Source organism: Polypterus senegalus, chromosome 4, assembly GCF_016835505.1.
Source record: "Polypterus senegalus isolate Bchr_013 chromosome 4, ASM1683550v1, whole genome shotgun sequence".
Lineage (NCBI taxonomy): Eukaryota > Metazoa > Chordata > Cladistia > Polypteriformes > Polypteridae > Polypterus > Polypterus senegalus.
In genome coordinates this window covers 89,702,983-89,717,003 of record NC_053157.1, presented here as the reverse complement: position 1 = coordinate 89,717,003, position 14,021 = coordinate 89,702,983, and the positions used below count along the sequence as shown (strand labels likewise).

At 35.4% G+C, this 14,021-nt stretch overlaps 2 protein-coding genes across 3 annotated transcripts in view; one reads left to right on the top strand and one right to left on the bottom strand.

Moving 5' to 3' along the window:
* Positions 1-8,471, bottom strand: part of LOC120527520 (caspase-3-like) — a 63,224-nt gene extending 54,753 nt beyond the window's left edge. The window contains exon 1 of the mRNA XM_039751018.1: positions 8,361-8,471. The gene's annotated coding sequence lies outside the window, so the exon portion shown is untranslated. The remainder of the gene's footprint in view (positions 1-8,360) is intronic.
* A 13-nt stretch (positions 8,472-8,484) lies between these two features.
* The window catches only part of primpol (primase and polymerase (DNA-directed)), a 61,984-nt gene continuing 56,447 nt past the window's right edge, over positions 8,485-14,021 (top strand). Inside the window, exon 1 of one of the 2 annotated variants that reach the window (XM_039751017.1) lies at positions 8,485-8,630. Coding sequence is in view for 1 of the 2 variants with exons in the window: in XM_039751016.1 (XP_039606950.1) it covers positions 9,518-9,526 (9 nt within the window). In the remaining variant the exon portion in view is untranslated. Of the gene's footprint in view, positions 8,631-9,512; positions 9,527-14,021 lie in introns of those variants that run through there. The other variant, XM_039751016.1, reaches the window with a different exon arrangement.

The following is a 14,021-nucleotide window of genomic DNA, read 5'->3' as shown; positions in this document are numbered from 1 at the left end:
ATGCACCTGAGCTTGAAGTCTTGAAATAATAGTATTATTACTGGAAGTTGCACTATTATTTATTTTATTGCTATTATTTATTAGTTTAAATATTATGCAGTTTAATGATGGTAAAGTTGTTTAAAAAGTCACTTTAACGTGCCAGTGGACAAAGTTTGTTAACATTAACAGAAAGTGTAGTTGGTTTACAAAAAATATTTACTATTTATTCCTTTTCTAAGACATGTTCAGTGCAATACAACTTATGACAAGCACCTCTGGATATTTTACAAAGTCCAAATGCCTCTTTGGATGGTTGAAAATATCTTGTCAAAATTATACTTTAAGTTCTTTGCAAAATTTGTTCAATAAAAAGGTTCTATATTTTGACTGCATCTGTCATGCAATGTGATTCCTTCTCTTCATTAGTGCCAGCCCCTTGAAAACTATCACTTTATGGGGCCATGCAAACCTGTATTAATACTTGTGTGCACATTAAAATGATTTTTTTGTACAATGTACAATGCTCGTGACAGTGGAATAGGTTATTCTAAGCCAGTCTACTGCAGTAATTGCAGTGGAAAATGTGGTTAACATCCACTTATTCATGGGAAAAAATACTGTTGAATACCGTGAAACCGGGATAATTTAGAAAAATACCGTGATATAGAATTTTGGTCATACCGCCCCGCCCAGCTATAGATGACATATAATGTCTTAAAAAAAATTTGAATTAAAGAGGACAAAAAAATTGAAAAAAATCACTGGCAATTAGACGAATAGCTAAATTTATCATATAACCCAAAAATAGTTTTAACAAGTATATACAATGCTGCTATCAGAATCAACTTTTCTGTATAAAACAAAAGTCACCAAGTCCTTTAAAGAAATGGTTTGGCATTTTTTAAGTTGAACTTACTTTTTAACAATTGGTGATTTGTTTTTATTTGTCTTAAACATGCAAGATGGAAATTTAGTGTCTTTATTATTAAAGTCTTCCAGACTGGTATATAACGGAGGCCAACAGAACACAAGATCAATGTAAAACAAAAGTCTTAAAACCTCCGGAATGTTACCAATTCAAAGCTGCGAACAATTCTGCAAATTGATTCAATTATTGACATTGCACCTATTAGGTAAAATCATAATCAAATCATTTTAACAAATATGTATTTTTAAAATCCATTTCTGAATGTCCAACTGCCTGATAAATTTAATTTCTTCACTCCATAAGCAACAAACTTTTCCCCTCTGTGTTAGGGTTACAAATAGCTTCCTTTTTCTAGAATGTGAAAGCCTAAAGTTCAGTTTCAAAAATTCCTCATTTGCTGTTTAAAATTAAACAGATGGAAGGTTACCATCAGCAGTGAAAAATAATTAAGTGCAGCCCAAACCTGTGATAATTTTGTGTATGTGATCAGGGCTGCAGGGTCAGCACACTAAACCTTTTGACTCTGACGCTTCAATTCATGTTACCACTGACTCTGAATTCTACTCCTCTATTTGTAGGACTAACATATTTACTATTGTGCTTGACAGCACACAACATACAAGGCATTTCATCATTGCTAACATGATTCATCAGGCTACTTTTTAATACTAACCTCGTAAAAGATTGAGTTTAAAGGATGTAGCGATGCAGTTGTGGCTTTTTATACTATATTGAGCATGGGAAAGGCACTATATAAATAAAATGTATTATTATTATTTATTAAAGAAGTTACAAACAATCTAACATAAAACATAAGACAAAACTATAAAATAAGCTATATTTATATCAAAAGACTAGAAGAAAAAATTGTTTAATTGAAACAATTCAAACTTAATTGAAAAAGGTCATATTCAAAGGCAAAGGCCAACTTTTGATTACAAAATAACGGACGTAAATTTTATTAATTTTGTCATTCTGTTACTCCAGGCATGCTTTTCAAAGTTGTAGTATTTTGCACATTAGCGTTTGTTATTTTCAACTGTTAGCTTAATAGCCTCATTAGTAAACCTTACAGCTATATGGCTTCACAACATAATTTGAGACAGTTTTGTCTATCCCACTGTTCTGCTTTTTGATTTACACAGCACGTTTTCTAAACTTTTACCCTAAAAGTGTCATTCCGCTTCTTATCCTGCCCCGATTCATTCCTAAATCTGTGGTCATTGACTTTTGTTCATCGCTAAAGATGTTCTAATTAATGCAAACAAAACAGTCATAATTCTACTTTTCCTTTTATTATTATTATAATGATTTAAACACTTCACTGTAATGTGCCTCTTCAGTGTCACCAATGCAGATTCAGCTCTCTCCATAACAGACAGTATATCTAACTAACGTAGTTGCTGGCTTGGTTCATTATACTTTTAAGCTCCTAAGGTAGCTTATTTTATGGTTCACCGTTCTAACAAGTACAGTATCTGCTCACCCAGCCGTCAGTTCTAGAATTAAGAAACAGCAATGCATATTCTTCTCTTTTATAAGGTGCACCTGTGCAGGATTTTAATGGGTCTTATATTAAAATAAATATTGCCAGAGTAAAACTAATTTTTCCTTTTTGGGTTTTATTCCTGCAGCGGCAGATGTCATTGCCACTACTATAATAATAATAAATGAAGAAAAAAACAAACAAACAAAAAAAAAAAAACATACAAACATAAATGTAATACTCAGAATCATTAAACTATTGTTGAATACATTCAAATTTAAATATTCAAACCTTTTTTTGCCTAATTTGACATAATTAGAATATGAGAAATGTTTAAATGTAAACAAGATTAAAGTTTTCATTTAGTCACAGTCAGTACATTTTTACTGATTTAAGAACCCAATAATTGCTTCTGAGTAACTCTACAGCCCTGTACCTGATGATGGTAAAGTAGTAAATGTGCTTTTTAAAATATTGTAATATTTGGGAGGATTGCAAAAAAGGGTACGCCCTCAAAGTATTTTAAGTTTAAATAAAGGTTTGGAAATGGAACTAAATGAAGCTAGTCATATATGGAGATAGTTCACATTGTGTTGAACGCATTAAACGTGTGATAGCCCACTGCTGTATTCTCCTTCATACAGTTTGATTAAAGTTATCCACTGATAAGAGGGAAGGCAAAGTGTCACAATTAACCTCCTTAGCATTATGTTCACCCCCCAAAAAATGAGACAAAATGTTAATTTTTCTTGATGAAAAAAATGTATAACAAAAAGAATACCAAAACTTCAACATAAATACAGTAGGAAAGGTATGTCTAATGTCCACTGCTGTAGTGATGCAGATATTTTACATATCCTTCATGTGATATACTTCGAAACAGTCACCAACACATAGGCTGACCTCGCAATCAGGACAGTAGAAGAGTACTTTTCCTATAATATTATATAAATATTAAAATACATTTTTTTTTGTTGCTTGTGCATGAAAGGGTAGAATGGACGCTGCTCATTGCCTTATTGTAGGCTATCACAGTACAAGGCTTACCTGACCTGACTTGACTTATACATTTCTCATGACACAGACATTCATTGTCATTGCACTGTGAACAGTAGTTCAGGGGCTAATGTCTTTCTTGCCCTTCTGCTTGATCACAATCATTTTAACTTTATTGCCATGCTTTATGTGACCAAATTTACAAGGCATATCACAGCAGTCTGGCCATTCGGTGCCATATGCTTCAGTTTCACTATTTGTGTCAATATCTGTTGACAAATTTACATTGTCATCACTACTTGTTTCAACTAATGTTACAGTCTTTTTTCTAAAACTGGCTTATTGTTTCATTTACACTCCATTGTGTGTTTTGGTTGTAGGATCTCCCCCAATCATGAATTATGAACAGTTACAGAGAGTAGCAAAACACAAAGAAATAGTAATTCTTTTTTTCCAGAATGATGTTATTTTAACCTCTAGAGATTGTGGCAGAATACTGCCACAAGTGTTGTTAAAAATTAATACTGTAAATGCAAACAATACATTTGAAACCAAAAGACACTTGGGGTTAACTGTTTTTACATTGAACGCCGAGCCTGAGATACACTTGGGGTAAAGCCAAGGAGGTTAAAGTATAAGGTAGAGGTTCTCAACATGTGGCCCAGTTACACTAATGGACGATACTGATATTTAGTCACAAATCACTTGCATTAGTTATTCCTCCATAAATTTATGTTTTGTGTTTAACTACTCATAAAACTTTACTAATTTCTGATATATGAGAGCAGAAAATGAGAACACAAATATCAACCTATTCAACTTCAGGCTCAATTTTCCCTTATAAGGAAGACTATCCAGAACCAAATTTTTACAGGCTATTTCAAAGAATAAATGCATTTATTAAGGTTTAGACTACAGGTGTCTTGCCATTTCTATAAGCTACTAAATTGAAAACAAATACAGTGCATTTCATTTCTAATCTTTACTAAGGTAATCAAATTTTAAAACACAAGATACTGTGAGGTGGATAAATTTAAACAAAAATTCAAACAACAATACCCAAAGAACCAAGGCTGACAAATTGAACATGAAAACAACAAAAAGTGCACAAAATGAAAATGCAAAGTACAATATAAAATATGCTTTTAAATACAGATCATGAACTAGATGTTAGAAGCACTTTATTTCCCATTTCTTTCTCTCTCCGCAAAATTAAACAGAACAATTATTTCTGTTCCTGAAACAGTTATTAGGATCATAAATGTGATAACTTAATCACTACACTGGGAATTTCTTAACAAATTCATATGACTGATCTAGTCAGGCCTGCTGATAAGATCACTAACACTAGTCTTTTCACCTCACAGGGGAAACTAATCGCTGACCACTCACATCCTGGCCACAATCTCTTTGAACTTCTTCCTTCAGCTAGGCACTATAGACTAAATTATACCAAAACAACAGAACAATTTCTTTCCACAGGGCATCAAGCTCACAAATGTTTAATTTGGCTGTCCTGTTCAGTCTGGGCACCCCCCTCAGCAGTATCTTACAATATTTTTTACATATAGATAATGCTTAATTCAGCATTTCTTCCACTGCCTTGAACTTTGTATGCATATTTTTACATTCTTGTCTTGTTATTTATCTCAGGTGTATAGTTATCGATTGTGTGTATGGCGGTCATGTAAATACTTAGAGAGTTATCAAAAAAAGAGTTAAATTCCATGTATGCTAGCATACTTGGCCAAGAAATATAATTCTGATATTCAACTTACATGCCTGCTAAATGAAGTTGCATTTACACACTATGATCTTGTCTATGTGAGCTTTTCTCTGGGGGTCTTTTCCAGGAACCTGATGAAGTGTGTTAGATTGACCAGCAACTCTAAACTGACATAGTTATTATAAGCAAGTATGTGTAACTGTGTATGCCCTTTGTTGCAGTTTTGTTCCATCCAGGCGTGGTTCATGACCCTGCACTTAATGCTGCCAGAATAGGATTCCTCCTTGAATAAACAGGATTGAAAAATTAATGAACATGCAATTAAGTCCTTGTTATTTAATAAATCACTTGCTTTGACAGAATTTATTTGTACATCCGGTCACGTGTTTTTGGAAAGCAGATTTTTATTATACACATTTTCAAAATGTTAGGAAACCCAGATGTACTCCTTCCAGCATGTTAAAAAAAAAGTTTAAATTAGTATAAGCTGTCCTAATTCTTGGGTTATAAGAAATGTAATGATTTATTTCATGAGGTCAAAGTACATATTACCCAAGAACAGCTGCATCAAATATTTGAAATATTAAAATGTGCGCTTCAACTTAAATGTTTGAAGTCTAAATATTCTCAGTTTCAATAGAAATATGTCACTTTCACCCACCAATAGAGGACCATAGAGGGCTTGATCCCCAGTAAAGCATAGCATCTTACCTTTAAATATTCTAAAACAATACCCCCACATGCTTATGTTGCAAATATGTAATTTTTAATCTTCTGGGTGTGATTCTTAGAAGGGCAGGCCCAGCAGTAAACAAATATCAGAAATATCAGCAAGCTTGAAATAGCACAAAATTACAATATACTCTACATGCCTATACTTGTTATACAGATCTCCATTTTTACACTGTTTTGTGAAAAGGAGCAACTATGATCCTCATCCCATTAGAGAGTGAACTCCTGGAGTTGGTTGATATGGCATACCCAACTTCAAGTGCTTCTGACCATTTTGCTAAATAAACCTATTGGTTTACTATTTCACATAATGGTGAAACTTCCTGTACAAAATATGGTTAGAAAATGGTCTAAAATGTGTGTTTATCTGGTCTGTTGGGGAACAAAAAAGGGGGAAACCCTTAAAAGCTAGACGTCTTGCATTACTAAACATCAAGACAACTACGTGTTTTATCATATTTGGGGCTTTTATCTTACCAGTGTTTCAGGAGGAGCCCGACAAAAACAACTCAAGTGATTTCAAAACGAACACAGTAACAAAAATATCAACTATCACTGTTTAAATTAAAATGGAACATTAACACAAATTCTAAATTCGCGATCATAGCTTCTGTTGACCTTTACCTATACTAATGGCAAAGACAAACTATGCTCTGAAACGAACAGCAGCACTGGATAAAAATGCACTTCCGCGAGAGGGTACTTTGTATAATTAAAGAAGCTTATGTGGCAAAGCCAAAAGCCCGTTTACTACATGTATGAAGATCGGGAAAGAAAACTAGAAAAGTCAGGAACACACCTGTTTACTCCCACTAAACCGCTGTTCAAATATTTTTAAAATAAGTATTTGGAATTACTGCGTAATATGAACATATATAACCAAAAAAGTTTGTTGTTCTGCAATGATGATTGGTGTTTTTTCAGGTGTTCAGATATCTTCAAACTCTTTATTTTCCACGTTACCGATCTGGTGCACTTCAAGCTCCATTAAGTGTTTACCACCTTGCTTGTAAAAAGAGAAACATTCGGTCAGCCGTTTACAATACTAAAATAAATTATTCATGTTAGGTTAGTTTCGGTTTACAGGTTTCCAACTTATGCTTCGATCGATCGCCGGATAATTTAATAAACAAACAAGATTTAAAAGAATAACATATTTAATGGGCAAAAATTGTCCCACTAGGGTTACCAATTACTAAACAGATGGACTAATTTAGAGCAAGATATTTTAAACGGACGGCAGTTCCAATCCATTCTAGTGTTGGGATCCGTGGGGGAGGCAACCCGGTTGCTTAATTTTTAAAGTTTAAATTATTAGACGACCTACCCCAACCACAAATACTAACCTTAAAGTTATTGGGGGTGGAGCATAGTTGCCTATAGGTCCCTAATGTCAATGTCCCCTTTGGGTGCCTAATGTTAAATACGAAAATCCGATTTGCGTCACCATAATAGAAAAGGGTACTAGCCGTCCGGGTAAGGCATTGTATACGTTTTGTTTGAACTACGGTAACAGGCACATATTAATTTACAAAAAAGGCATCAGCTGCTTGTTTGCACTCATTTACCTAAATGATACCGATAACCATTAAACCTTGCTGTATACACCACTATAAATATTGACCTTGTCGTTTATAAATACCTTAAATATCTAAGCACCAAGAGTGGAATAAATACTTTAACTTTTGGAAAGCGTAAAAGATATGCAACAATGATTCAAAGCAGTCTCCTTTAATCCGTTTCAATTACAATTCATCGGACGTAGGAACCCTAAACTATCCCTAACAAGGAAACGGAAGACCCTTTAAACTAATTTACTTAATTGATCCTGACTAAGTGGAACTTTTATTGACACCTGTTTTGACGCGTCAGCATCTTTAATGTTTAGACGTTTCAGATTCTACAATCACAGTAATTACATCCGTATATAAAACGAATATTTTTTTTTACCATTAACTAAACAACCGAAACAGCTTGATACCTGAATTGTCAATATGTGAAAGTTACTAACCTTTCAAGAGGAAAACAAAATGGACATTTAGATTTTACTGTAAGTCCGATTGAATAAATATTACAAAGGTGGCACAAAACTGGAATATAAATCAAGATATTCATAAAAGTACCCCATTAATTAAGCAATACAAAACTAATGTGTTGAACAACCATACTGTAAATCGCAAACGTAGATAAAACACCCGTCTGTTTTATAAGCCAACAGAATCGCACTTGACTAAACAGCGTGCCCTTCAAATGCTCTATTTCTAAATAAGTTTAAAACTAAGGCAGCTTCAGTAGTCAGGAAAACTTCAAAACGTCTACTTCGAAAGGTACAGGAAATTGTTTTGTTTCATAAACAATGTATTACTGACGGTTGATGAGTTCACTACTTTAAGATAAGCGACAGATGTCTAAAATTTCTCCACCAATGTGCATACACTCCAAAGCAGCAACATTACAACTCTCACTAAATACACATATGGTTATATATTTTCCTTCTTAAGAAATCTTACCTTCAAAAATCTTTTTAGTTAATCAGCCGTTGTGTTACAAGCTGTTGAGTCATCCACAAAGTCGATATAAACTCCACCTCCTATCTTAAAATTACACACAAACACACACCTCCCGCCGTGAAACAGTCAGAACTCAAGACTTCCTCGAGGAAGTCAGGCCACTTCCTCCCTAAGATTGCTGGAACTTGTAGTTTAAAATAAGCACAGTTTTATTGGCGGCACATATACCTCAAACTACAATTCCCAGCTATTTTCGGAGTACTTGGCGGGGTAAGTTTGCGAACTTGAAAATGAAATGCTTCTTTTTTATGTGATTATTTAAACTATTCGTTAATAACACGGTATTTGCGTTTATTTCTTTAGGGAAATGTGTTTTGATACGTTTTCCTTCCGCCACTTTGCATGTGTGTGTATATATATATATATATATATATATATATATATATATGTATATATATATATATATATGTATGTATGTATGTATGTATGTATGTATGTATGTGTGTGTGAACGAAACATTTATTAAAATGTCAATTCATGGCTTTATACATGTTTGACTTACCGTGGTAAATACTGCTTTTCAGTACAACAAATTTCGAATGTACCAGTGAGGGATTATCCCTTTATATGGATGGCGATGAATAGAACTGTACGGTTTATTTTTTTAAAACGTGTTCGGTTCTGTAATTAAAAAGGGAAACTGTCAAAATTAATTTTTTACTATGATAATTACAGGAGAAAACTTGGCCGTTGGTGGCAGGATTGGCACTCTAGCCACCGTTAAAAACCTCACACTGTTCCATTGTGGTGCTGAGGTGTCACCGCTGCACTCGGGTCCCAATCCAGGTGGTTTGTTGTGTGGTGGGTGCGCAACGAGCTATCGGCGAATGACTCCCAACCTATAAAATGGGATTCGTTTATGTTGTTTGACAGTATTTTCCAGATATTGATTATCCATAACCAGTAAAAAACTTTGAACACATTCCGAAATATTCATATTCTTAAAAGAAATAAATACCTTTTTTGTCAAAATACCATTAAGAAAATTTAAAAATACTGCCAAGACATTACTATTGCTAATGGCTCATTTTTAAGTTATTATTCACATAATATTCACACATGGTCAGCATCAAGGAGTCATCTTTTCTCTGTTGCAGATGACACTGGTATGTATTATTATTATTTTGACCATAATATACTTTTCTAGTGATCTTCTGTCCGATTTCAGTGTTCTTTTACCCATTTTAATCATCTTTTTTTAAAAAACAGTTTCTGATATTGCTTTTTCATTAAAAATCAACCTCTTAGAAAAGTATCCTGCATGTATTTAAGGAAAAGAACCAATTGAGCACATGTAATGATGTTTGTTTCTCAGCCTACAGCTTTTGATGTACTTATCATCTTATGCAGTTTTATATCTGAGTTTTTCTAATTTGATTAAATCCAGTTTGCCCTATTCTTTCAAAACAATGATAAACACATATGGATAAAATCTTCAGTTTCTTTGTGGTTTGTCATATGGAATACCCTCCATTCTGCCAAAAATACAACAAACTGATATGTTTCTTGATAAAGTTGTTATTTTTTTTTTGGCCATTTTTGAACACAGAACTTAATTGAACTTTAGAAATGCCAATACCCTGGAACTGTAGTGAGCAGAGTAACTGGTTTCTCAGATTCCAAGTTAATTACAAAGGTTCTTGTAGACCTTCCCTTTTACTCTTGCTGATACCAGTCTGTCACAAATCACTCCTGACACTCTTCTCCACCCATTCCACCCTGCCTGCACTCTCTTTTTCACCTCTCTTCCACAATCCCCATTACTCTGTACTGTTGATCCCAAATATTTAAACTCACCCACCTTCACCAACTTTACTCCTTGCATCCTCACCATTCCACTGACCTCCCTCTCATTTAAACATGTATTCTGTCTTGTTACTACTGGCCTTCATTCCTCTCCTCTCTTCAGCATATCTCCATCTCTCCAGGATCCGATCCCTGATGTAATCCCACCACCACCTTGAATGCATCCATCACTCCTACCACAGACCTCACCACAATCACAGTACGAGTGATCACTTCCATGCATGAAACCTGTTCAAAAAACGTATTACACAATTGACAAGGTAGGAAAAGAATATGCTGCGAGCTGAGCTCCACAGCTAATGCGGTCTTGCGAAAGGAAGTTCGTCACGCTGCCACCAAATACTCACAGAAAAATCCACAAGTTAATACACACACTGTCTCTAGAGTTTCTCCACACTCAATGTATTCCTCGCATCCCTGTTATACCCTCTGATCTCCCATTTCAATTCAAATGCCTCCAATTTCCAGTAAGGCTCTGCTTCACGATGACAAGTAATAAGTCTCAGGGACAGACCCTACAAAAGGTTGCCATTGATTACAGGCAAGATTGCTTTTCTCCTGGACAACTATACGTTGCATTCTCAAGAGTGAGCTGAACTGACAACATGCTATATAAAGAAACTATAACAATCGTAATAAACGAACAATAAAACAGCGGAAAACCCATGGATTAAATAAAAGGCAGCTCCCTTGGCGAAGCAAGGAAAAAGGATGGCCTTGTATGTCGTTCGTTTATAAAACAGCGGAGAAGCTGTGTAAAGGCTGCTTCACAAAAAACCAGCGGAGCGCCTTATATGAGCAGGCAGTCAGCTAAAGAAGGGAATCAATAAATATCTATAATCGTAAAAAACGAACAAAAAATAGGGTACAAGCCGTGGATTAAATAAAGGAAATGGGTACCTGAACAGTAAAGTAAGTCTCAAATAGCTACACAATAAATATAGCAATCGAAATAAACGAACAATTAAACAGTACAGAACTGCGAAGCAAGGAGAAACAACGGCCTTATATGGCGTTCGTTTATAAAGCAGCGGAGAAGCTGAGTGAAGGCAGCTACACAAAAAAACAACAGAGTGCCACACTCTGAATGTATTCCTCAAATCACCGTTATACCCTATGATCTCCCATTTCAATTCAAATGCCTCAAATTATATATATATATGTGTGTGTATATATATATATATGTATATTTATCTGTATGTATGTATGTGTATATGTATATATGTATGTGTTTATATGTTTGTGTTTATTTATGTTGATATGTGTATATATACAGTGCATCCGGAAAGTATTCATAGCGCATCACTTTTTCCACATTTTGTTATGTTACAGCCTTATTCCAAAATGGATTAAATTCATTTTTTTCCTCAGAATTCTACACACAACACCCTATTATGACAACGTGAAAAAGTTTACTTGAAGTTTTTGCAAATTTATTAAAAATAAAAAAACTGAGAAATCACATGTACGTAAGTATTCACAGCCTTTGCTCAATACTTTGTCGATGCACCTTTGGCAGCAATTACAGCCGCAAGTGTTTTTGAATATGATGCCACAAGCTTGGCACACCTATCCTTGGCCAGTTTTGCCCATTCCTCTTTGCAGCACCTCTCAAGCTCCATGAGGGTTGGATGGGAAGCGTCGGTGCACAGCCATTTTAAGATCTCTCCAGAGATGTTCAATCGGATTCAAGCCTTGGCTCTGGCTGGGCCACTCAAGGACATTCACAGAGTTGTCCTGAAGCCACTCCTTTGATACCTTGGCTGTGTGCTTAGGGTCGTTGTCCTGCTGAAAGATGAACCGTCGCCCCAGTCTGAGGTCAAGAGCGCTCTGGAGCAGGTTTTCATCCAGGATGTCTCTGTACGTTGCTGTAGTCATCTTTCCCTTTATCCTGACTAGTCTGCCAGTTCCTGCTGCTGAAAAACATCCCCACAGCATGATGCTGCCACCACCATGCTTCACTGTAGGGATGGTATTGGCCTGGTGATGAGCGGTGCCTGGTTTCCTCCAAACGTGACGCCTGGCATTCACACCAAAGAGTTCAATCAGACCTCATCAGACCAGAGAATTTTGTTTCTCATGGTCTGAGAGTCCTTCAGGTGCCTTTTGGCGGGCTGCCATGTGCCTTTTACTAAGGAGTGGTTTCTGTCTGGCCACTCTACCATACAGGCCTGACTGGTGGATTGCTGCAGAGATGGTTGTCCTTCTGGAAGGTTCTCCTCTCTCCACAGAGGACCTCTGGAGCTCTGACAGAGTGACCATTGGGGTCTTGGTCACCTCCCTGACTAAGGCTCTTCTCCCCCGATCGCTCAGTTTAGATGGCCGGCCAGCTCTAGGAAGATTCCTGGTGGTTTCGAACTTCTTCCACTTACGGATGATGGAGGCCACTGTGCTCATTGGGACCTTCAAAGCAGCAGAAATTTTTCTGTAACCTTTCCCAGACTTGTGCCTTGAGACAATCCTGTCTCGGAGGTCTACAGACAATTCCCTTGACTTCATGCTGTATATTGACAATCATGTTATGTTATTTTTAAAATGTTCCTTTTTCTTTTTCATAACTTCTTTAACACACTACTTCTCCGCTGCGAATATATATATATATACCCTGATCTACATACACTCAACTAGACAAGCCATATGCCGTGGTGCAATTGTAGAGGCTTCACCTCTAGCGCCGACATCCGAGGTTCGATTCCCGATAGGGGATGCACTGAGTATGTACGCGCGCTTCCCGATTCATTTTACCCTCGCATCTCCTTGGTTTGGGATGTATGAAAAAATATGCGGTTAACGCAGAATCATGTTAGGTTATTTTTAAAATGTTTCCTTTTCTTAGCACAAGCACAGCTGAGAAGCTTCGATGCATATACTCCTTAACGCGTTAAAAAAATAACGCATTTAATCACACTTTCAATTTCAAGCAAAGGGGAACTTTTGTCAATGCATGATTTCCTGGTACATCGATTACACTGATGCACACATCACAGCTACAAAAATGTTAGAGTCGGAATAAAGCGCGTTCCTATGACTGATTGGAGGCAAATTTCATTTCAAAAGACTACCCGAGCGAAGCCTTGATAAAAGCATGGTTTTGTGCACACTGAAAAGCAAGCAAAATTAGATGCATTACAGAAAGCGGAATTTGTGGCTCTTACTGGGGATCATTGGACTTCCGTGACCGTTAGTAATTCTAATTACATCTAATTACAAAATGTTCAATGATCACACTGTTTTAGCCTAATGTACAAAATAATTTTGGCTAAGGTTACTCAGAGTTTAAAGATTAAGTTGGTCAAATTACCTTTTATGGTTCTGACTTATTTTTTTAAGAAGAAAAACTGCACTTTATGTTGAAATTTTGGTTATTATTATTTAAAGACAATACTATTCTGAAAATGTAAAATACTTAAAATACCACTTTATTTTTAAGTCTGCCCAGTTTTAACCAGGGATGATATTTTTGTTTCTGTTTTGAATTCAAATGCAGTTTAAAAGCATTTTTTTTTTCAAAAATTAAAACAGCTTGAGTTTACAATATTCGTGTCCATGTCTATTATTTGATTATGTCGCCCACAAAAACCCTTTTAAATTAAAAAAAAAACCATTTGAGATTTGGGGCAAATTTACGTGTGCGCTTACATACGATTAAATAAAGATTAATTATTACACAGCCTCTAATTAATTGGATAAATTTTTTTAATCGAGTCCCACCCCTAATATATATGTAGATTTGTATATATATATATATATATATATATATATATATGTATATATATGTATATGTATATATATATA